The 21,861-nt window shown below is 34.4% G+C and overlaps 3 protein-coding genes across 4 annotated transcripts; 1 reads left to right on the top strand and 2 right to left on the bottom strand.

Annotated features, from left to right (window-relative positions):
- Nucleotides 1-4,908: 4,908 nt before the first annotated feature.
- LOC105162133 (heat stress transcription factor C-1b) lies at nucleotides 4,909-7,389 on the bottom strand. Its single transcript, XM_011080093.3, has 2 exons — nucleotides 7,042-7,389; nucleotides 4,909-5,889 (listed from the first exon to the last, which is right to left on the bottom strand). The coding sequence occupies exons 1-2, from the start codon at nucleotides 7,264-7,266 to the stop codon at nucleotides 5,068-5,070; spliced, it is 1,047 nt and encodes a 348-aa protein (XP_011078395.1). The 5' UTR covers nucleotides 7,267-7,389; the 3' UTR covers nucleotides 4,909-5,067.
- A 4,642-nt stretch (nucleotides 7,390-12,031) lies between these two features.
- Nucleotides 12,032-15,219, top strand: LTA2 (2-oxoacid dehydrogenases acyltransferase family protein). Its single transcript, XM_011078727.3, has 6 exons — nucleotides 12,032-13,053; nucleotides 13,340-13,531; nucleotides 13,633-13,720; nucleotides 13,818-13,888; nucleotides 13,967-14,050; nucleotides 14,972-15,219. Exons 1-6 carry the CDS (start codon nucleotides 12,184-12,186, stop codon nucleotides 15,074-15,076), a joined length of 1,410 nt encoding a protein of 469 aa, XP_011077029.1. The 5' UTR covers nucleotides 12,032-12,183; the 3' UTR covers nucleotides 15,077-15,219.
- Nucleotides 15,220-15,827: 608 nt separating this feature from the next.
- Nucleotides 15,828-17,744, bottom strand: LOC105161121 (ACD11 homolog protein). Of its 2 annotated transcripts, XM_088884825.1 has the most exons (5): nucleotides 17,631-17,744; nucleotides 17,283-17,535; nucleotides 16,607-16,779; nucleotides 16,326-16,471; nucleotides 15,828-16,136 (listed from the first exon to the last, which is right to left on the bottom strand). In XM_088884825.1, exons 1-5 carry the CDS (start codon nucleotides 17,684-17,686, stop codon nucleotides 16,030-16,032), a joined length of 735 nt encoding a protein of 244 aa, XP_088740951.1. In that variant the 5' UTR covers nucleotides 17,687-17,744; the 3' UTR covers nucleotides 15,828-16,029. The 2 variants fall into 2 exon arrangements, with proteins under 2 accessions (XP_088740951.1, XP_088740948.1); XM_088884822.1 differs by lacking the exon at nucleotides 15,828-16,136 and having other exon boundaries at nucleotides 16,175-16,471.
- Nucleotides 17,745-21,861: the final 4,117 nt, after the last annotated feature.

Genomic DNA, 21,861 nt, shown 5'->3' with positions numbered 1-21,861 from the left:
ATAAATTTTACTGAATAATCATGTGCCTTTTATTTTAAATTAAAAAATAAATAAATTAATATTATGCAAAAATAATTTTAGTATACAGACCTCTTGTTAGTAAAACAAACAAAATAAAGATAAAATTATTCATCAAAATGAGTATTATTGCATTTATTTTAAATTATTCAGTTTAAATAAAATAAAAAATTACTATCAATTATCAACAATGTAGAAATCTTTCTTGGAAATTGGTTATACTTTTTTTTTTCAAAAGTTCTATACCGGCATTTTCAGCAAAAAGAAAAAAACATAGAGGAAAATCATTTATGTGTAAATAAAATAAAATAAAATAAAAATAAAATCTTTTTTTTTTTTTTTGCCTTATACTTCTATTTTTCCGTGCAAGTTTGGACAGAAACGAAATTGAACTTCGTAGAGATTTTATATACATCCAATTTTACTATCTCCAACTATTCTTCATAATCAAACACCAAAAATTATCTCGTACATTTATTTTTACTTCTATTTTTTTTATACACCCACTTTTTACCTCAATTAAACAAATTCTTAGTTTTAAATCAATCAATCCAAATACAACATAAGAAAACTTTTAAAATCCTAAATTTATAAACTATTTTTGCAAAAAAAAAATGTCAAATAATTTATAGAATTTATAAAATGTCAAACATCTTATAAAATATTTTAAATAACTTATAAACTTCCCAAACACCCTCCAATCTCATATCCACGTGAAATTCTCAAGAGCACTCAAACCACATGCTTTCTGTAAATTTATCTTTTTGCATAAACTTCTCTGATTCTCATTAATGTGATTTTAGTAGAATTTAATGGATTTAATTAGATAATCTGATGAAAAATAATTGCGATGAAATTAAAAACTATAAATTGTAGTTTCAATCAAGATTTGATTTTAGTATAATTTAATTTTAAAAATAATTTTGGAAAAAGGAGTCAAACAGTATAAAAAATTGCACTTGCACTCGAAACACAGATTTAACTTACTCAATCATAGGGTCAATCGAGCACATAATCATCTATTTTCAATTAGGCGAGCTTAGCCATAAAATGATTTACATGCTACCCATGAAAAAAAAATTGATACTTATTCTTGTACATAACCTAGAATCTACCTATGCTGTTGATAAAGCCTCGAGGTCTTTTTTGTGTGTTCCAATCTTTTTTTGTTAAACTACCTTTCCAATTTTACATGAAATTAACTACTTATTTTACATAATTGTGAATGGTTGATTTAACATCTTGCATACAATCATTAGATATTTTTACTTTTATGATTTTTTTAAAATTTTTTGAGAATTTTAACATATTGAGACTGATAAAAAGGTTACAACGATCAAGCTTTCCTAAGTGGTGAGATTGAGGTCTCACAACAAAAAAGTCATGAGTTTGTGTCTTTACAGATGTAAATATTTAGTTCACTTTTAATAGTGGTACGTTGTTTATTTGTTTGCTTTGAAGTTGTTGGTATCTTGTTTTTTTATTTGCTTTAAGTTGTTGGTTGATTAAAAAATATTCATATATCATATATTGAATATTGTAATAATATTGATTAATTAAAAAACATGGATGTATTTTTAAAAGAGTTGCAACGAGAATCAACAATATGAACATTCCATATAATTAATAAGTTTAACAAACATACCTAATTTATGTAATGATTAAGAAAAAAAGGCGGATGGGTGATTTGAGGACCAAACCCAAAATCCTGAAGATTTATTGGACTATATTATAATTCCAGAGTGTAATAAAAAACAGAAAAGACGGCATAGAATAGAAGGCATCGGCTGATATGGATAAAACCAAAAGATGAATGGAAGGATCGAGAATAAAGGCCAAATAGGTGGCGTAAGTCAAAAGATTGGCTCCAAAACACAACTAGCCCCCCTATTCCTGCTGAGGCGGGAAGACTATTCAAAATTAGGAAACTTCCTCATCCCCCGTTGAATCCAATCGGTGGATATTCCCCCCAGCCGGACGTGCTATGATCATCGATTTAAACTTATCAATACACCAAATATACTAACTCATCGCATCACCCCAACTCACATAATTATTTGATTAACGTTTTTTTTTTAGATATAATTTTTTATTGTAGTTTTAATTGTATTTTATATTTATATTAATATAAAAAAAATTCATCTTTACTGACAAAAAACGGTTGCTTACACCACTATAATAACTAACTATCCAATCACAACTTCATATTCCTTCAAATAACATGATTCCACCTTTATAGGTCGGTTGATTCTATTATCATAGATCGATAATAAATGACTGTACAAATAACACACTTGACTTAAATTAAATTGTTCCGTTTTTCCAACGACACAGGTGACTGCTTACTTCTCTTGAAAATTGAATATAATTTGGAAGAATGTATATAAATAGTACTTTTAGGATAATTCTACAAATCTGCACAAGAATTTGACAATCTATGTGGAGTATTTTAGAGCAAATGAATTGAATCTCAAAGTCACATGACATGGGAGCCATATACATTTTGCTATATTCTTTTGATGTAGTCTCATGTACTTTTATTTTATTAGGCTGATACACTTCAATAATAGATTTGTATGCTTAGCATTAATTTTATATTTTATGCTACTTGCTTTTGACTTCATATAGATTTTTTTATTATTTTGATGAAGTAATATTTACTTACGTGAAAATTTCAACGCGTAAGTATTGTGACTGATTTTATTTAACATATACGTGTTATATGCAAAGTTTTTATTTAAATAAAATCAATAACGTAATACTCGTACATGCCTTATTTATATATAAAAATAAAATATAAATTATAATAAAAAATTTCAATCCAATATTTTATTTTTCATTTGGATTAGATGAAATTAAGGTGGAGGGATATTTCTTTTTTCTTTTTTTTTTTGGTTTTCTTTAGGGAAAATTCAAAGTTAGTGTAGTAGAGCTGACTTGAGCTGATTCATTTAAGTCTATGCACGTGTAGGTTTTCATTATACATAGATCTGAGAGTGAATTTTGTTTTGATGGATTTGATTTTTTAAAAATATATTTAGAGTTATGTCGAATTTGAAAAATTATTTTTTAATCGATCGTCATTCATATAAATATATTGAGAAATTAGAATTATTATTTTTTTTTAGATTTATCGAAATAAAACCAGTGTTAAAGCAATAAATCAAATTTTTTTTCTCAAACAAATCTTATGAATGTCGATCATAATAATAATTATTGTGTCAAAAATAAAATAAAATAATTCTCATTATCTAATTTTATCCATGTTTGATTGAAAAATAATATATATATATATATATATATATCTTAGTCATAAGATTAACAACTCAATCAAATCAAAATAGACAATCCTTGCAAGAACAATAAATGTTGAAAACACTGGTTATTACTCATAGACAACATTGTGGACCATGTCGAATTATGTGTTACCTGTGCAACTTGTCGATGGATATTATTTAATTGGCAACAGTAAAGCAGGGATAGAGTTTGGACTATGATATGACAGGAAAATAAAATAAATAAGTTGGTGGGGATGATTATGCAATCAAATGTGGTAAGGACAAAGCAAGCGCATGTGCCAAGTTGGGCTCCTAATACTCCAAAAATATCACTTCCTCTTCTTCCTTCACATTGCAATCGCAAAAGCTCGACCAAGCCACCATATTTTCTTTTTCTTTTTATTTTTTATCATAAAATACAATAAATAATATTTTACGTATTAAAATGTAATATTCATAATAAAATAAAATGTGTATAAATAATATTTTTTAAAATATTATGGACAGAAAGCTCAGCACAAATGAATTGGAATTAACTTTGTCTTATTGAGGCTCATGGCCCATAATTTGATGTTGTAGTTTTCTTCTTGTATTGGTGGGTTTGGGCTACTGGGCTTGGCAAGATTGGAACTTTTAGGTCTTTCTTAATTTTGTTGTTTTAACTACCTTTGTTATTTGCTCTTGCAAGAATTCAAGAGGTTCATCATACCTTGTTTTTTAAGTTGTACTTTTAGTAGAATGAGACCACAAGTCCATACTTATTCCGGACAAAGAAAAAAAAAAATTATAGTTGGTGACGGAGGATTGAAAACTTACATTCTCTCTAATCCAATCCAATTCGTGCACTCTTTCATATATTATATACCTATTTGAACTGTGGCTAGTGGATACCTCAGATATTCACATGAATCCTCCCACTCTTTATGCTCCGTTAATATTTTATTCTGATGTCATCTGTCACAAAAATGCCTTAATTCATAAGAAATCGAAAATTAAGGAGCTCATAAATTCTTCCATCAATTAATTTGAGATGGGTGCCTCACAATGAGGCCAATAAAATAAAAACTTTAGATTTCTACTATCAAATAGATATATTTAAATGTTAAGTATAATTATATGGGTGGTACTACATCTATTATATTGTGCCTTTGGGAGGCTCTATGGAGGCTTAGCTCTCTGTCTATGGATTGTGGCTTGCTAATGAAGGGAATAGCACACTTGAAAGCTTGAAGCTAACCAAGATCAATATATTACCTAACTCAACCTCCAATGCCTTAGTAACATTAAACCTTCTATGATTCCCTGACAATGAAGTTACTTTCGAAATGGTTGGTGAAATCGTGTAAGATTTTATTGCATGTATATGTGTGAGGTTTGAATTATTTAGTGAGAGGTATTGTTGTATGTGAATTCATCGTCTGTAAAATTTTCTTAGACCAACAATAGTCACAAACTATGAGTAGGATTAAATCTCGAGCCTAGTGAACTTGAGAATACCGGAAAAAAGGAGATTATACAAATCTTATGATTTGTTGCCAATAAACAAAAAATGGAAATCAAAAGGCAATTAATTCTCAAGTTTACTGGCAATAATTAGAGTGAGGCTCATAACTTGATAATAGAATGCTATTAATGTAACATCTAACCAACCTGAAATTACACTACTGTTTAGAAAAAAAATTTACAAGCATAAAAGAAGTGCAAACAAGGTACTAATACATTCTAAATTATTACTAATAAAAAGGACTAAATCCCTACAAATAATGTGATGCTATCCACCTCCAAGAAGTGAGAATGGATAGGGTGGTGGTGGGCTAGCATTCTCCCCAGCCATTAGCCCTTCAAAGTAGTTTGCACTACCTCCGCCGCCACTATTATACCCTGCTATGCTATCTACTGGCGGTAGTGCGGCAGCAAAACCACTGTTTTCGCCGGAGGGGCTAAGCATTGATGAACTAGAAAGAGTTGCATAATTTTGAAAATCTTGCCTCATCACAGGCATACCTATACCTTGTCTATGACTAAACATCTCAGGGGACGATGAAAGCTCAAGAGACGGTGAAGATTGGTAATAAGTATCGGCATCCAAGTTCCCTTCGGGTGATGAACTCGGTGTTGTTTCCCCGATAGTATTGCAGTCTTGATCATCTTCGCTCTTGGCTGATGAACTCGACATAGCCATTCCTGAAGAGGAACTTGATGAAGCTGCGGATATCATAATCCTTCGCTTCTTCTCGATGTTATCAGATGTTAGCCTTCTCATCTTCTCTTTCTCGAGCATCATTCGGGGCAGAATTTGGGGGTCTTGGACAACTTTGTACAAGAAAGTCATCATTTGTTGGGGTCTCCTCTCTGTTGATTCCAGCCTCCGGTTCATGCTCTCAAGCTCTTGTTCTAAACTCTTCTGTTCTTGCTTTAGCTTTGCAATCTCCACTAAAAGCTCCTCCTCTTCATCGTCTTCGTGTTTCATGAGTGAAGTATAGGCTCTACTTGTGTTCTTCCTCCTCACAATGTTGTGCAATAACTGCGTTTGCCCGCGTAAAAACCATTCATTTGCAAACTCCCACCTGTCTGGATCAACCTTTTTGAAACCCTAACACAAACCCACAAGAAAACGATATGAGTCCTTTTTCCATACTGATCAATAATACCGACATGTCTATAAAGTTACGTAAGAAAGCGACATACTTGACATATATTCAAGTAAATCACTCAAACAGATATAAGACTTGGTTAGGACCTTAGGATTGAGTCAAAGGAAGAATCAGAACATGATTAAATTCCAGTTGTTGTACTGTCAAGGAGATCAATTATTTATATGCAACATGACTACATTCAACAATTGAAATGATTAGAGCAAAACATAACTGATATAAGTTGAAGAATTCCTTATGAATCAAAAACTCAAAGATTTCTTGTCCTAATTTCAGAGAAGTAACTTGCTCAAAAGTAAGCAACAACACAATAACTATAAACATCACAAAGTTTTGTATCACCTTGATGGTCCAACACCCCCGCCCTCCCACCCCTCGCCTGGAACCCACAGAAAAACAAAGTAAAAGAAGAAGAAAAACAAGAAATCTAATAAGTTGAGATACTAATATACTTGTGGGCTAAACTGAGTCAATCTTCACAGTTAACATCTCTATTCGCTGCAAAACTAGATTAACAGGTAAGAACCATCCAAAAGTAGGTATAAGGGCAGCAAGAACATTTCCATCATAAATACCCAAGAACATAGAAACCACTTCTTTCAATCTTCGATATGTCGAATAGGTTACCAAACTAATTGACAAGAATAACATGTTTGAAGCTCCATAAATTATCCAAACAGGCAGAACCACAGAAAACATAGATTTGTGTGCCTCAGTATGTTTCCAGAATTTAGTCCAATAAAAGTAAATCTTATTCTTGAATTATTTGGTTTAAATCACTTGGTCAATATTAGTTCATCTTTCATGCAACTGATGTTCATCCTTTCATTATCCCACAACTTGAAAAACAGAGGAAAGTAACGAAGGGAAAAAAGCTCATCTGTTCATTTCTCTCCTATGCTAGCTTGAGTTCTTCGATTCTCAAATTAACTTCCCCAGCATAAAAGCTCGAGCCCAGATTCAGATTAAAGTTAAATGATTTGAGCAATAAGTAAAATTCACAAAGAAAAGAAAAAATCCCCCAAAATCGCATCAGATACACAAGAAGTGAACTTTAAAAAAAAAAAAAACAGCAACCCGCAAGCACTCACATAGGTATTGAGCTGACGCACGAAGCTGGAGAAATTGTTATGCTTAAAGTAAACCGGCAAAATCCTGTGCGAGAAATCCAAAGGCTCAAGAACAATAAAACTATTGTGTTCCCTTCCCCATGCGATGAGCCCATTCGTAGTGGGATCACTCACCATCTGATACGTTTTCATCACAAACGGTGCTATAATACTACTGTCACCATTATTTCCCTCCATTCCATGCATAAATGTTTTGTACCCCTCAATACAGGGAGGATTTTGTTTCAAAAAAAGACACCCAAAAAGATAGAAAGCCTCAACTATACAACAAAACCTCAATTTTCTTTTGCATTCAATTGTGATGGTGAGGGGGCACCATCATATAAGGTAATGGAGTGGGCTTAGGTGGGGGGAGGGTGAGGGTTGGGGGTGGGGGCGGGTGGTCATGCACAGTACACCATGTGGTAACGTGGAGCTTGTAGAGGTGGCATTGATATTTCTTGGGGGATTTTTGGGCCTACATCGTTTTTCTATTTGTCTTTTTATTTGTCGTAGATTGGCAGGATTAGATATTTTGCTGTAGGTTTGAATTTAATTATACATTATTTTATTCAAATTAAATTTGATTAAATTAAATTAATTATATAATAAATATAATTAATATTTATTATAACTTAATTATTTTTTAAATTATACTAATTACATTACAAATATATTATATTTATCAAACGATTAAATTTTAATTTAATTAAATTCAATTTGAATTAAAATTTTCTGACTTAGACTAGATTTTGGGTGCGAAAGAATTGAGTAATAAAAGAAACAAGTTATTATATTATAGTAAACAAGATTTGTATCATACGATTGATATATTTGTAACAATATTTTGAGAGTCATACAATTTTAGTAAGGTGGTCCCTTTTTGGAAAGTGCTACGTGTCAAGTGTCGGAGAGAAGATGCCAAAGGGGATAGGCTGGATGTACAGCTAAGCGAATCCTGTTCCTACTTTGTGACATTGAAATTCTTTTTGCACTTTTGGTCCTGCATTCTTGTTTTATTTCATCTTGGTTCTTGTTCCTCACTTCTGCTTACTTTCTCCTTTTGTCTTGGCAGCCAATCTGGTTAAATACATGTTATATTACACCTGATAGATAAGTGCCACGTGCTTCTTAATTTTAAAAAAATGAGATATGAGATGCATTGTGCATTATGAATATGCTAATCGATCATGCTCTTTCACACCCTTTGTGAGAAATGACAACTTTTTATATTGTGTAATATGACACCACATATTAGTATTCAGATGAAATATAACGAATTATGGTATTTTGAGAAACACAAAAAAATTACAAAAATTATAATTGGCAGGATGCTAAACTTCTGATCATGGTAAAAATGCATAACTTCCAATTTTTGCTCTTGATTGAATGAAGCCAAAGTTTGCTGAAGTTCATTTGCAGACTAGTTTTTTTTTTTTTTGTCATAATTCAATTGATTTAAATATCAAAAAATCTTTGTTGGGCTCAACGAGTCTAACAATTTGTTCGTCTTTATCAAATCTCAAATATCTTCAAATTGAACTAACCCTTAGGGTCTCTTCAACCTCCGATCTGGATTAGTATGCAAATATGCTCCACAGTACATGAAATATGAAGATGACTAAATTGTAATAATCAAATAATGGAGGTGCAGGATATGCAATAAGTTGTTAGTATTGACCTAGTGACAAGATAGCTTGATCGTGGGCCAAGTATAAGAGGTTGGTCATAAGGCATAGCCAATGGGCATATCGATGAGTTCTTGGATGATGGACCATCCAATGAAAGCTTACACATATGGACTAGGTACCCTCACTTGCTACACTACCCATGTAAACAATACCATAAAGTGAGAAAGGATCCAAGTGCTTAGCTTCAATTTGTTAGCCTTTGGGTGCTAATGAAGCAATAATTGGTGATAAAGTATGTATTGTTTAGTATATTTCCATAGTTCAATATTTCAAATAATATGGATACGGTATCGAGTACATTTGGTTTAAAACTTCGGTATGATATTCATTTTTTGAATTATATTAATTTTTTTTAGAACAAATCGTGAAAAACTTTCCCACTTCAATTTTTAAAATTCTTTTTATCATAATTGTTTGGGTATACTTAAATTAATTGAAGGCGTTTCAACATAAAACAACACATTTGAATTCATCAAGATCTTATGTACTCTTGTATTTAAAGATCGAAATCGGAACTGCGCAAAAAAAAAAAAAAAAAACCCTTCTATATTTAAATTAAATAAGTTAATTTAAAGTGGTAGAAAGAATTGTAAAAAGATGGAGTCAAAATCTCATACTTGACAAATATGGGAGATAAGTATTTATATTGGTGTTGTATGCATAAAGTATAGAGTGCGTGGCAATAATGTATTTATTCCAAGAAGATGTAGCCAAAGTGGGACTTCTGTCTAGGTGGACTCTATTCGCAAATATTACCTAATTCAACCTCCAATTGGAATAGAATATGTGGTTGAATTATCGCCAAGGGATCATTCCACTTGTAACTACTATATCACATAACTAAATTAAGTAGGTGAATGGTTAAAAACTCAACGCATTAATAATATAATATTATTTTAAAGGCCGTCTAATAATTAACTCAATTTATTAGGTTTTTATTTATTTTTTGTGATGAATTGAATTAAAAATTATAATTTATTTATTTTTTTAAAAAAATTTAATTTTTTTTGGACTAAGTGGATAATCTTTTTTATAATTTTTAAATTTTTTTTATCCACCCATTTGACTTTTTTCATAAATTTTTAATTTTTTTAAAAAGACAAAAAATATAATAAGAGCAAAGTCGATAATTTCATACCTCCATCCAAATATTATATAATTTCATCAAATATTAAGAGATATTTATAATTTTTCAAATAATAAGTGAGTATTCATAATTATGATAAATATCAAGAGAGATTGATGCAAATAATGGTGAATTGGGATTTGAGGGCTAGGAATATGAGATTAGTTTTAAGGTTTTAAGTTTAGAGAATGCGATTGGTGCGCGGGCCTGAGTTGTGGTGCGTTGGCGCACTAAATCAGGGCAGGGAAGCGTGGCAAATTTGCAGCGGCAGCACTTGTTCAATTAATAAAGGCTATCAATTTATTTATGAGTGGTTGGAGTGTAGGAAACATATTTTTGAATACCAAATGTGTGCTTGTCGGCCCTCCTATTATTGGACCAATTCCACATATTCAAACCCTAATCTCCATCTTTTGTTCATTCCCATTTGATTCCAATAGTTGACCATTTCAAATAATTTTTAATTTTGAATTGTAAATACAATTAGTTTAAGAATATAATATTGTTTGGCGTGGGAAAAGAGAATCTAAATTAATAGATTTTAATTCGTTATTAATACTATTTAAGAACGTTCAATTAATTGATTATCCTTTTTATATCGATCAAATCTTAGTAAATAGTATCATTTGCGAATAATCAAAAACCTTTTTGGCCTTTTCCCAGAATTGATATGATAGGCTGTAATTAGTTGATTGAATTTCTATTTCTATCCCATTATATATATATTTTTATTTAATATTTACAGGTTACGTGTACAAAAATTATATGATTAATTGTTCCTTCAATCTGGTGTATATAATTTATTTCGACTTTTTGCTTGGCATTAACTAAAATGTTTCTTCTCGTGGTGTATATGATTTATTTTGCATTATAAAATGTTATTATCAAGAGTTAATTCAAGATTAGATTTATATCAAACATAACCTTTTGACCACTATTTGGCCACGCTTTTCAACAATAGCCCCTAGCTATCACTCATTTATGATAACTCACATAATTAACAGATAAATTAGCATATATTGACGTACGATTCACAACTCTATGGAATTATTTTATTCCTTATACTTAGGAACGAGGCTTGATAAACATTTCAGTGGAAAAGAATGTCAAAATTATGTAAAAGAATAGAAAACAAATACATATGAGTAATAAAAGATGAATGTGAGATAATATTGAAATTTCAGTGGTTATATGCATTGAAGGTAATCATAGACATGTTGAAGGTAGCTAGAAAGAAAGCAAGTAATTAAGAGCAAATGTGTTTGTATGATAGGAGAAGTAAGATAACAGAGAGGATCACTAATGAAAAAAAGTAGTAGTGGAAGCAATAATTCCCACAAAAACTGTATGGACTAAATGTTTGTGCAACAAAACAACTAACTATGTTGACAGTTGAGAAAGGATTTGACGATGCAGCAGCTTACATGTGTGAAATTATGATTTCATCAACCCAATTTTGGTTATGCTTTGCTCTTTCTGTGGAGTGTCAAGTGTGGCTCTTCTATCTATCTTTCCTTCTTTGGGTAGGGTCTCTATCCCATGTGCTTTCCCATCCAAAAGCTTAATGCAAAACTTTGGCTTCAATTATATGTATCACCACTGCTTTTCTTGGTCTTTTCGCTGAATTAAAGGTTCCTTTTTTGGTTGTAGCTGTCAACGTTAAGCGTATTTTACTATTTTAAAAGAAATTTATCAATTTGTACACTACAATTCCACCAATGTAAAAAGTAGTAGAAACTTAGATAACACGTTCATATTATGATTGTTTAACTAAGTTCACTATATCATCTAAAATAGAAAGTTAAGAAGAATTGGATATTTCCTATATTTTCTTACTGGAGTGTTAGAGCGTAAGGGATTTTATCTTGTAATCTAAAATCTGTTTGTAAGGCAAGATCTGCACATCAATGGTAGTCTAGTAATCTCATGTCTCCAGTTGCTGCCTACTCTATTGGCTTGGACTGATATTGATATTTAGGCCCAACTGGTTAAGTTTGAGGTCATCCAACGTCAATCAAGATTACTTCAAATTACCCAAATCTGTATAGTGTATCTATGGCCCAATAAACTTCATGTGGGCTGGACCTATTTTGAGAAACGCTATGTACAAAGCTATAACTATCTCAGATTCCGCCGTGGAAATACAGTTATGAACAAAATGCAGAGTGGCAGGCGGACTACTCAAAGCTAACTCAAACCAACTCTTCCTCGTCTTCTCCGCCCTCCCCCTCCCCCCCTCTCCTCTTTTATTCTTCTACACGACTATAACACACACCACACTCTCTCTCTACTCTCCATTCTTTCACAATGGCCTCCCTCTCCTTCTCCTCCTCCGTTTCCTCCTCCACCCCTTTCCTCCGTCCTTCTGCCTTCTTTCTAAAACCCCGCTCCATCTCTCGCCTCCCCCTTGTCCGCGCCAAGATCCGCGAGATCTTTATGCCCGCCCTCAGCTCTACCATGACGGAGGGCAAGATCGTCAGCTGGGTTAAATCCGAAGGCGACGTTCTCTCCAAGGGCGAACCCGTTGTCGTCGTTGAATCCGATAAAGCCGATATGGATGTCGAAACTTTTTACGACGGAATATTAGCTGCCATTGTAGTTAATGACGGCGAAACGGCTCCCGTTGGCGCCCCGATTGGGCTTTTAGCCGAGACGGAGGACGAAATCGCCGAAGCTAAGGCTAAAGCAGCGGCGCAATCGTCGTCTGCGCCTAGTGCCACAGCCACGAAAGTGGAAGAGTCTGCTCCTGTCGCTACGAAAGTCGAAGCTCCTGCTCCCGCCGTTGCAGCAGCTGCTCCGGCGACACCGGGGAAGGTGGTGGCAACGCCGTATGCGAAGAAATTGGCCAAGCAGCATAAGGTGGATATTAATAAATTGGTGGGGACAGGGCCATTTGGCAGGATAACGCCTGAGGATGTGGAGAAGGCAGCTGGAATTACGCCTGCCCCCAAGGCAAATGTGATAGCGCCTGTTGCCCCAGCTGCATCTGCTGCAACGTCTACGGCATCTCCAGCAAAGGCTGCAACAAGTTTTCCTGAGATTCCAGGGTCAAATGTCGTACCCTTCACCACGATGCAGGCTGCTGTGTCAAAGAATATGGTGGAGAGTCTTAGCGTGCCGACTTTCAGAGTTGGTTACCCCATCTCGACAGATGCGCTTGATGCCCTATACGAGAAGGTAAAGTTGTTTAAAGGTTCTTAATTTGGTTTCAAGGTGCCGACTTTTATGGTAAATTGCAATATGAATTCAATTGAATTTTCATTACACTACATAGTGGATACATGTAATTCACAACTTGTGATTTGTCACATGGGCTGCATAGGCAGTGCCAAGACTAGATATAAAGGGTTTTCACCATCACTTACTATACCGTTGTTATGATATGATCTATTTAGCAGACTTATGATATAAGTCTAAAGTCAAGTCAAATTTTAAATGGGGTTTTTTTTTACATTAACTGTAGGTGAAGCCAAAGGGTGTTACCATGACTGCTTTGTTGGCCAAAGCAGCAGCAATGGCATTGGTTCAGCATCCAGTGGTGAATGCTACATGTAAAGATGGGAAAAGTTTTACCTATAATAGCAGCATAAATATTGCTGTCGCTGTGGCTATTAATGGTGGATTGATCACACCTGTTCTTCAAGATGCTGATAAGGTATAATACATGAATGAAATATTTTCTCCTCCATACATTTGGTTGATTCTATGCAATTATTGAAGTTTCAGATGATCTTAACTTGTTTGCTCTGGTTATAGTTGGATCTCTATCTGTTGTCTCAAAAATGGAAGGAGCTAGTTGAGAAGGCTAGGGCAAAGCAACTTCAGCCCCAGGAGTACAATTCAGGTAATTAAACAGTAAGAAATTGTATCGGTTTTCAAGAACATCAGTATTTTGGTTCTTGGATGTAGCAAACTGATTTATATGGTTTTTTGACTTGTAGGGACTTTCACGTTATCTAATTTGGGAATGTTTGGAGTGGATAGATTTGATGCTATTCTTCCACCAGGACAGGTGAGGATTGAGATCTGGCAATACATTCTATTGCAAGGTAATTTTTGAAATGCTCAAGTAATTTGGATGGATTGTCAGGGGGCTATTATGGCTGTGGGAGCATCAAAACCTACTGTTGTAGCTGACAAAGATGGATTCTTCAGCGTCAAGAACAAGATGCTGGTAAGTCTGTTGTCTAGTTAATGCTGATAAAACTTTCCCACTTAACATGCTTATATTATCAGCGCATATAGTGCTAGGTATAGTATTTGAAGCTATTATAACACTAATTAGAACTCCCCAGCTTGCAATGCACATGTTTATGGTGTGATCTGTTGCTACTCTTATTTCTATTTGTTATCATTCTTTTGAATTTGAATACTCAATACTGTTAGTTGGATGTGAAAATCCACCTGGATCTTCGCTGGTGTTAATAAGCAATATATTTGAAGTCCATTATATGAACCCATTTAACAGTCGCATATCACATACACATTACCTTTGAGATGAAGGCTAACCACTAAACTGTGCTAGACATAACTTTGATATGATAAAGATTAAACCATAGGAGTTGTCTGTAAAAACATCAAGGGAATTGGTTGTTTCTTTATCGTTGAAATAATACCATTTAAGATCAGTTAAGTGCATTAGTTGATATATTTCCTCTATACATAAGAAACAAATTTTGTGTGTGAAGAAAGTAATAGAGCCAAAATTGGTGGTTGATTGTTCTTTTTGATAAATTCTCCTTTTGAACTCAAATACATGTAACATTGAAGATTGACTTTGCTTTAATTCAAACTAAAATGCATTTCACCAACTAAGAGTAATATACAGCATCAGACAGTTAGCTGAGTTCATGACTAATGCTAAAATAGTGGTGTTTCTACTTAAATTTTTGGGGCTGTAAGATAGAGCTTCTGCTAGTGCCAGAGCACATAAGGCCTGACAGATGTAATATTTCTGAGCACTTCAGAACAAGCCCTTAGTTTCTGCTAGAAGTAAAGAACATTTTCTCAGTTGGATCACAGCATTTAACATGTAACAGAGAATAGAATTTTGCTGGAAGGCAGAAAACTAAACAATCTGCACCAATGTTTTCAGGTGAACGTTACAGCTGATCACCGAATCATCTATGGGGCTGACTTGGCTGCATTCCTTCAAACCTTCTCAAAAATCATTGAGAACCCAGAAAGCTTGACGATGTAGCACGCAACCAATTAAAGCTTGCCTCTACTACTGTTAGACTTCTGTCAATGTTTTGTTGTATTTAATTCTTTCTTTTTCTTGAGAGATTATACAATTGAACATTAACAAATTTTGAAACAAAAGGATTTTAGAACTTTTTAAAAGACCTAGATGCGGTTTATAATTCTGTTTCGAGGAAGGATAACCTTTTTTTGGGTTTTATTTTGGCTTTAGTATTTAAATAATTATGATCAGTAATGAAATTGGTGTTGAATTTCGTCGTACTCTCTCTCTCTATAATCTACTTCCTGTAGACCAAAACCTTTGTTATACTTTGTTCTTCCTTCTGCTAAGAATCCCGAGTTTCCCAAAACAAGTGACATAGCTGTGCTTGTTGTCTCAATATATTGCTTCATGTTGCTATGTTACTTGTTAATTCCCTGAATAATTACTTAGGTACTGATTTTCAAAATATAATCATACAATAGTTTCGTTATATGTCCAGTCATCTTGAGCGGGACAACAGTGAACATACAATTTAACTCGTGTATGATACTAACCAAAATGTCTTAGCACATGCCTGAAATTCATATTATAAGAATCTCTGCCCTAGAAATTTGTGTTCTGGCAACATTTCATATACATGTAGCAGATGTTGTACAAGTAAACATGCATTTGAACTATAAGCCATACAGTTGATCGACAAGTAAACATACATTTGAACTATTAGCTAGCCATCCATACTAACTCTAAATACAAGAAGCAATGCCATTGCTGCTAGGAATGCTTGCTAATAAGCATCCACGTCCATTGCTAATTCTGTCTATCAATCTAGTTACCTAAATTGGTTGCTAAAAAACCCAGTTCGATCTGGATTTGTCAGAAGGCTTCTTACGAATAAGCAGAATCTTTCCGACTTTTGATGCATCTCCAAATGTGGCCAACATGACCGTAATTGTACATTTCAGATAAGCTCACCAGTCCAAGCTGATATTTCTTGAAGTGTAGAGCTTATCGATATATTGTATTATTGGAAGCGAAGCCTTGATGTATCTTACCATTTCCCTTTGTGCCGATTCATCTGTGGCAATGTTTTCATAGAACTAACAGTATTAACAGAATTCGCTTTTTACAAAATGAAAAACTTAAGGTAAAAACTGATCACATGATATATATGTTCCCGTGATTTCAAGCATTATGAGCTTAGGGCTATTCATATGTTCAATATCAGAATGTGGAGCAGAAAGAAATGCACAGGATTTCAACTCACCAGTTTCATTTAGCTTCGAAAGTAGCTGTTCCCTTGTCGGAAGAGCATACATTCCAGCCGAAACAGCAGTCCTCACAGCCCACGTCTGATATGGTGCGCATGTTTTTGCATAAGCTGTTGAGGCTGCTTCTTTCAAACAGGTATCACTGCAGATATACAGCCCAGTTAATCGCAACATCTCTTTCAAGCAAGAAACATAGAATTTAAGACACCTATGGATAGTATCATGTCCCAGTGAAATCTTAGAGCTGGAAGTTGAAATGATGGGCATCGAAACATACTCTGATGAAACAAAGTTTTGGAATAGAGCTCGGAGGAGATCAAGACCCTGTCTGACTCTGCGCAGATAACGTGAAAGACTTCCCCGTACCCTCACCGTGTCGTTTTGCACATCAAAATTGAGAATGTTGTTTAAAGTTCCATAGCTTTCTGATGCTTCTGCAAGATCACTCACCTGGAAAACATTGACCCGAGAAAAGCTAGGGAGGCAGGACAGAGAAAGGAAAAGGCCGATGATGGGACCAAAATAAAAGAAATGTGCAATATTCATAGGCAGACAAGCCTTATCTCAAGAAACAATAGTTTGTCCTGCATAACTTGGGAGAAATGGAATGGCCACAAACACACATGGAAATCCTTATATGCTAATCATGAAATCAGTGAAATATGGGATTAAGCCACCTAGAAAGTGAGATTTATATGCTGATGGCATATCCTAACCATTTATTGTTTTTACATCTATTGCATATACCACTTCAACGAGACACAGACTTGAATTTCACATAACTATCTCATCAGTGCTAGGGCTGTAACGCCTGTAAGCCCTGCCCATATTGTTAAACACATGCACAATAGAACAAAGAAAAGATATCTTGCCTGCTAATTACCAATTTAGATCCAACAATGGATACTGCACAATTTAAAAGCCTTGCAAATTTAAGAGAATATCCCACAAACCTTGGAACGATAATCCAATTCAGCAAATTTAAAAGGCTTGCCCAAACAACCAAAGAGATGAGAAACAAGCGAACATGCATCACAAAATGTCTTCAAATCAAGATCATAATCAAAGCCATTGGCCTTCACCACTTCAGAAAGCTCTACAAACGCATCCGCCACTACCGATAGAGGTGTCAGCTTGGACGTGGCATCGTCAAAATCATACTCTTCATCCCTTGAAATTCTTGATCTTGCGACCAAATTTGGGCTCCTTCAAAAACCAATCCCAAGTTTCATACTCTTTCCAGGATCAAATGGAAACAAAAAGTTATTTAGATGTGTAAAGAGTAGACGTTGAAATCTTACTTTTCTTCGCACGACCTTTCGGTTCTTGAGAAAAGGGAACATAATTTGAGGGCCATCGTTCTAAGGTTCACGAATACTGCGGTTTAACCTTAAAGAAAAGCAGGCAAATCTTGATGCTGACACAAATTTATTATGAAAGTGAAGGATGTATGTAAGGAGTGGATCGATCTCCGGCACAATTACAACACGTTACACAGTTACAGAAATTAACAATAACTTAATATTACAGGCTTTCCTATAACGAATTACAAGTAATCTAAGGAATAGCACAACAGAAACCAGAAATAAACCAGAAACAATAAGATAACAATAAACGGGGTCAAAGACAACTGTAAGGCTCAGGAGCCGTAAAACCCAAGGCCTACACAAGGCCAAAGGTTGAGCACCTCACTGGTTGCTCAAATCACACAAGCCACTCAGGCAAACCGAACCACAAAGGTTCTATTTCAACCACAAAGGAGAATGCCACAAAGGCTTTAAGATAACCACGGAGGCTTATGCCACAAAGGCAATATCAGAGTATCAGAGAGACAGGAGAAGAGAGAGTTCGGTTTTCGGCTTATCCCCACGAACCAAAACAGACCAGCCATATAAACGGGCTGTCCATTAATGGCCGGGAAACGGCCATTATTGGGAAGGGGAGGTTACACAGGACTCCAGGGGTTATGGGAAGAACCCGAAGAGACGAGAGAGACCAGGGTTCGGGAGGGAGAAGGAAGAGGCAGAAATGAGTTAGGGTTTGACCGAGATTAGGTATAAATATGTAGGGTCAATGGGTCGAACCTTTTGTGGGTCGGGTCAAGAGAGTAAGTGGCCCACAGGGCCATGTGTGATTTGGCCGTCCGAAGTGAGGGCCCATCACCTTTGGTTTGGGCCAAAATTTCCCAACAATTTCCACCTTGGTCCAAACCAAGGTGGTGGGTTTCAGGCTTTCATCATCGCCTTAAGGATGGTCCCTGCAAGAAAGAAACTGGTTACAGAATAACAGTTCAGATATTAAGTATATCAAGACAGCTTTTAAACTTTTCCAAAGATAAGCTTTTAGTGCCCATATCAGCAGGATTATCAGCAGACTTTATTTTTTCAAGATTTATCAAACCTTTATTTATCACATCTCGAATGAAGTGGTACCTTACGTCTATATGCTTAGTCCTATAATGAAAAACTGGATTTTTGCAAAGTTGGATGCTTGACTGACTATCAGAGAAAACAGTGAGTTTTTCTTTTAGAAAACCAATTTCTGAAAGTAATCCTTTTAACCAAATGGCTTCCTTTATTGCCTCAGTAGTGGCAATATATTCAGCCTCAGTGGTTGAAAGGGCCACAATGTTTTGTAGCTGAGACTTCCAGCTTATACATGCATCACATAAAGTAAAAATGTATGAAGTAGTAGATTTTCTGCTATCTCTATCATTTGCATAGTTAGAATCTACATACCCAACAAGTTTAGCTCCATTAGGACTTTTTGAAAAGTTTATACCAAGTTTCTTAGTACCATTAAGATATCTTAAAAGATGTTTCAAGGCTTCCCAATGGGGAGAGCCAGGGTTTGACATATACCTACTCAAGCAGCTAACAGAATAAGCAATATCAGGTCGGGTACTAACCATTAAATACATGACAGAACCAATAGCATTAGAATAGGGCACTTTATTCATCTTTTCTTTTTCAGAATCAGTTTTTGGACACTGATCCTTACTTAACTGGAAGTGAGCAGCAAGAGGCACAGAAGAAGGTTTAGAAGTTGACATAGAAAACTTTTCAAGAATACTTTGAATATAAGGTGTTTGATTTAAGAAAATAGATGAATTGGACCTATTTCTTTCAATGTTCATTCCAAGTATCTTTTTAGCATCTCCTAAATCCTTCATTTCAAAAGTTTTACACAAATTTTTCTGTAACTCTTTAATCATGCTTAGACAAGAGCTGGCAATTAACATGTCATCTACATATAGGACAAGAAAAATAGGCACATTATTGACATACTTAAAGTACAGGCAAGGATCATATGCACTGTTTTTAAATTCTAAGGAATGCATAAATTGATCAAACTTTTTGTTCCATTGCCTAGGAGACTGCTTAAGTCCATATAGAGATTTTTTAAGCAAACATACAAGATCAGGATTTTTCTTGTCAACAAAGCCATAAGGTTGAGACATATAAATCTTTTCATCAAGGTTTCCATGCAAAAAGGCAGTTTTTACATCCATTTGTTTAAGTTCCCAATTAAATTGAGCAACCAAAGCAAGCAGAATTCTTACAGTAGTAAACTTAACTACGGGTGAGAAGATTTCAGTATAATCTATTCCTTCTTTTTGTGTAAAACCTTTAGCTACTAATCGAGCTTTAAACCTTTTCTTGTTATCTTCTTCTTTTACTTTGAAAACCCATTTGCAGTCAATCACAGAGACATTTTCAGGTTTAGGAACTAAGACCCATGTTTTATTTTCTTTTAAAGCTTTAATTTCATCATGCATAGCAGACAACCATTCTTTTGAATGTGGGTTTTCTAAAGCTTCCTCATAAGAATTTGGTTCAATATTCTCAGCATTTAGAGCTAAGTGGTAGTCTCTTAGTCTAGTAGGAATTCTACGTTGCCTAGGTACCCTATCTCTTACTAGTTGGTAAGAGTTTTCAGAGTTGACTTCATTTTCTATTTCATTATGATCTTCTTGATTTTCTTCTCTATCTCCTAAATCTTCCCCTTGTTGGTTATCTAGGGTGTTAGGTTCCACCTTATTAAAGGTATTTTCAATGTTATAATTCTCAGTGGTTTTAGAAGCAGTGTTCAAGCAAGGCATTTCAGACTCATTGAAGATTACATCTCTACTTACAACTACTTTAAAACCTGGTTGGTTTCTTAACCACAATCTGTAACCTTTAACACCTATTGGATAACCAATAAATACACATTTTTGGGACCTAGGATCTAATTTATCACCATTCACAAGACAAAAAGCAGAACATCCAAAAATGCGAAGAGAAGATAAATCAACATCAGTGTTAGACCATAATTTTTCAGGGATGTTTCCAAACAAAGGCACAGATGGTGATCTATTTATTAGATATGCTGCAGTTAACAGTGCTTCACCCCAAAAAGTTTTAGGTAATCCTGAACTTATTAAAAGACACCTGACTTTATTCAGCAAGGTCCTATTCATTCTTTCTGCTACACCATTCTGTTGTGGGGTATAGGGTGTAGTTTTATGTCTTTTAATGCCATACTTTTCACAAAGTTCAGAAAATTGTTTATTACAAAATTCTAATCCATTGTCAGTTCTCAAAGCTCTAAGTTTAAAACCTGTTTGATTTTCAACTAAATTTTTCCAGCTTTGAAACTTCTCAAAAACATCAGATTTTTGTTTCATAAGAAACACAAAGACTTTTCTGGAATAATTGTCTATAATAGAAAGAAAGTATTTATTACCACCATGTGTGCCAATATTTGCAGGACCCCACACATCTGCATGCACGTAATCTAATATGCATTTTGAAGAAGTGGGAACGGGATATGAGGAGGTAGGAAAACTGACTTTATGCTGTTTTCCTAGAATGCATTCATCACAAAAATTCAAAATGGTAGGTTTATCATGCAGAAATCCATTTTTATGCAGCAATTCAAGTCCTTTTAAACTTATGTGCCCAAGTCTTTTATGCCACAAATCAGATTTGGAAATTTCAGACACATTTCCAGAGAATAAATCATATTGAACCTTGCAAAGATAGAGATTTCTTTTCTTTTCAGCTTTAAAAATGGTTAAAGACCCTTTGGTGATTCTCATTACCCCTTTACCCCATCTCCCTTCCAACCCATCTTCTTCAAGGGCTGAACAAGATAATAAGTTATGGGCAAGGTCTGGTACATATCTAACACCTCTAAGGGTAAGTTTAGAACCATTTTCAAATTTCAGAAAAATATCTCCAAAACCAAGAACATCACAAAGTTTCTGATTTGCCATAGAAACAGATCCTAACTTCTCTGTTTTAAAATTCATCAAAATATCTTTATAAGGAGTCATATGAAAAGTACACCCTGAATCTACAAGCCATTCAAACTTATTAGAATTATCAACAAGGTTAGTTTCAGAAATCATATAAACTTCATCAGAAGTTTCTTCAGAAACATTTGCAGAGTCATTTTGGTTATTCTTTTTTGGTTTCTTACAATCTTTTATGAAATGTCCTCTACCCCCACAATTATAACACTTATAATCCTTTTTATCATTTCTTT

The sequence above is a fragment of the Sesamum indicum genome, linkage group LG1, assembly GCF_026168435.1.
Source record: "Sesamum indicum cultivar Baizhima isolate 11 linkage group LG1, ASM2616843v1, whole genome shotgun sequence".
NCBI lineage: Eukaryota > Viridiplantae > Streptophyta > Magnoliopsida > Lamiales > Pedaliaceae > Sesamum > Sesamum indicum.
This window is presented reverse-complemented; position numbering and strand designations above follow the sequence as displayed.

Excerpts from the sequence above, each read along its gene's own strand:
- LOC105162133 (XM_011080093.3), bottom strand. The coding sequence starts at position 7,266 with ATGCATGGAATGGAGGGAAATAATGGTGACAGTAGTATTATAGCACCG. Across the intron at positions 5,890-7,041 it reads TGCGTCAGCTCAATACCTAT|GGTTTCAAAAAGGTTGATCC; the intron begins GTGAGTGCTTGC and ends GGTTTGTGTTAG.
- LTA2 (XM_011078727.3), top strand. The coding sequence starts at position 12,184 with ATGGCCTCCCTCTCCTTCTCCTCCTCCGTTTCCTCCTCCACCCCTTTC. Across the intron at positions 13,532-13,632 it reads TTCTTCAAGATGCTGATAAG|TTGGATCTCTATCTGTTGTC; the intron begins GTATAATACATG and ends CTCTGGTTATAG. Across the intron at positions 13,721-13,817 it reads GCCCCAGGAGTACAATTCAG|GGACTTTCACGTTATCTAAT; the intron begins GTAATTAAACAG and ends TTTGACTTGTAG.
- LOC105161121 (XM_088884822.1), bottom strand. The coding sequence starts at position 17,686 with ATGGCCCTCAAATTATGTTCCCTTTTCTCAAGAACCGAAAGGTCGTGC. Across the intron at positions 16,780-17,282 it reads AATTGGATTATCGTTCCAAG|GTGAGTGATCTTGCAGAAGC; the intron begins GTTTGTGGGATA and ends AATGTTTTCCAG. Across the intron at positions 16,472-16,606 it reads CAAAACTTTGTTTCATCAGA|TGATACCTGTTTGAAAGAAG; the intron begins GTATGTTTCGAT and ends GTATATCTGCAG.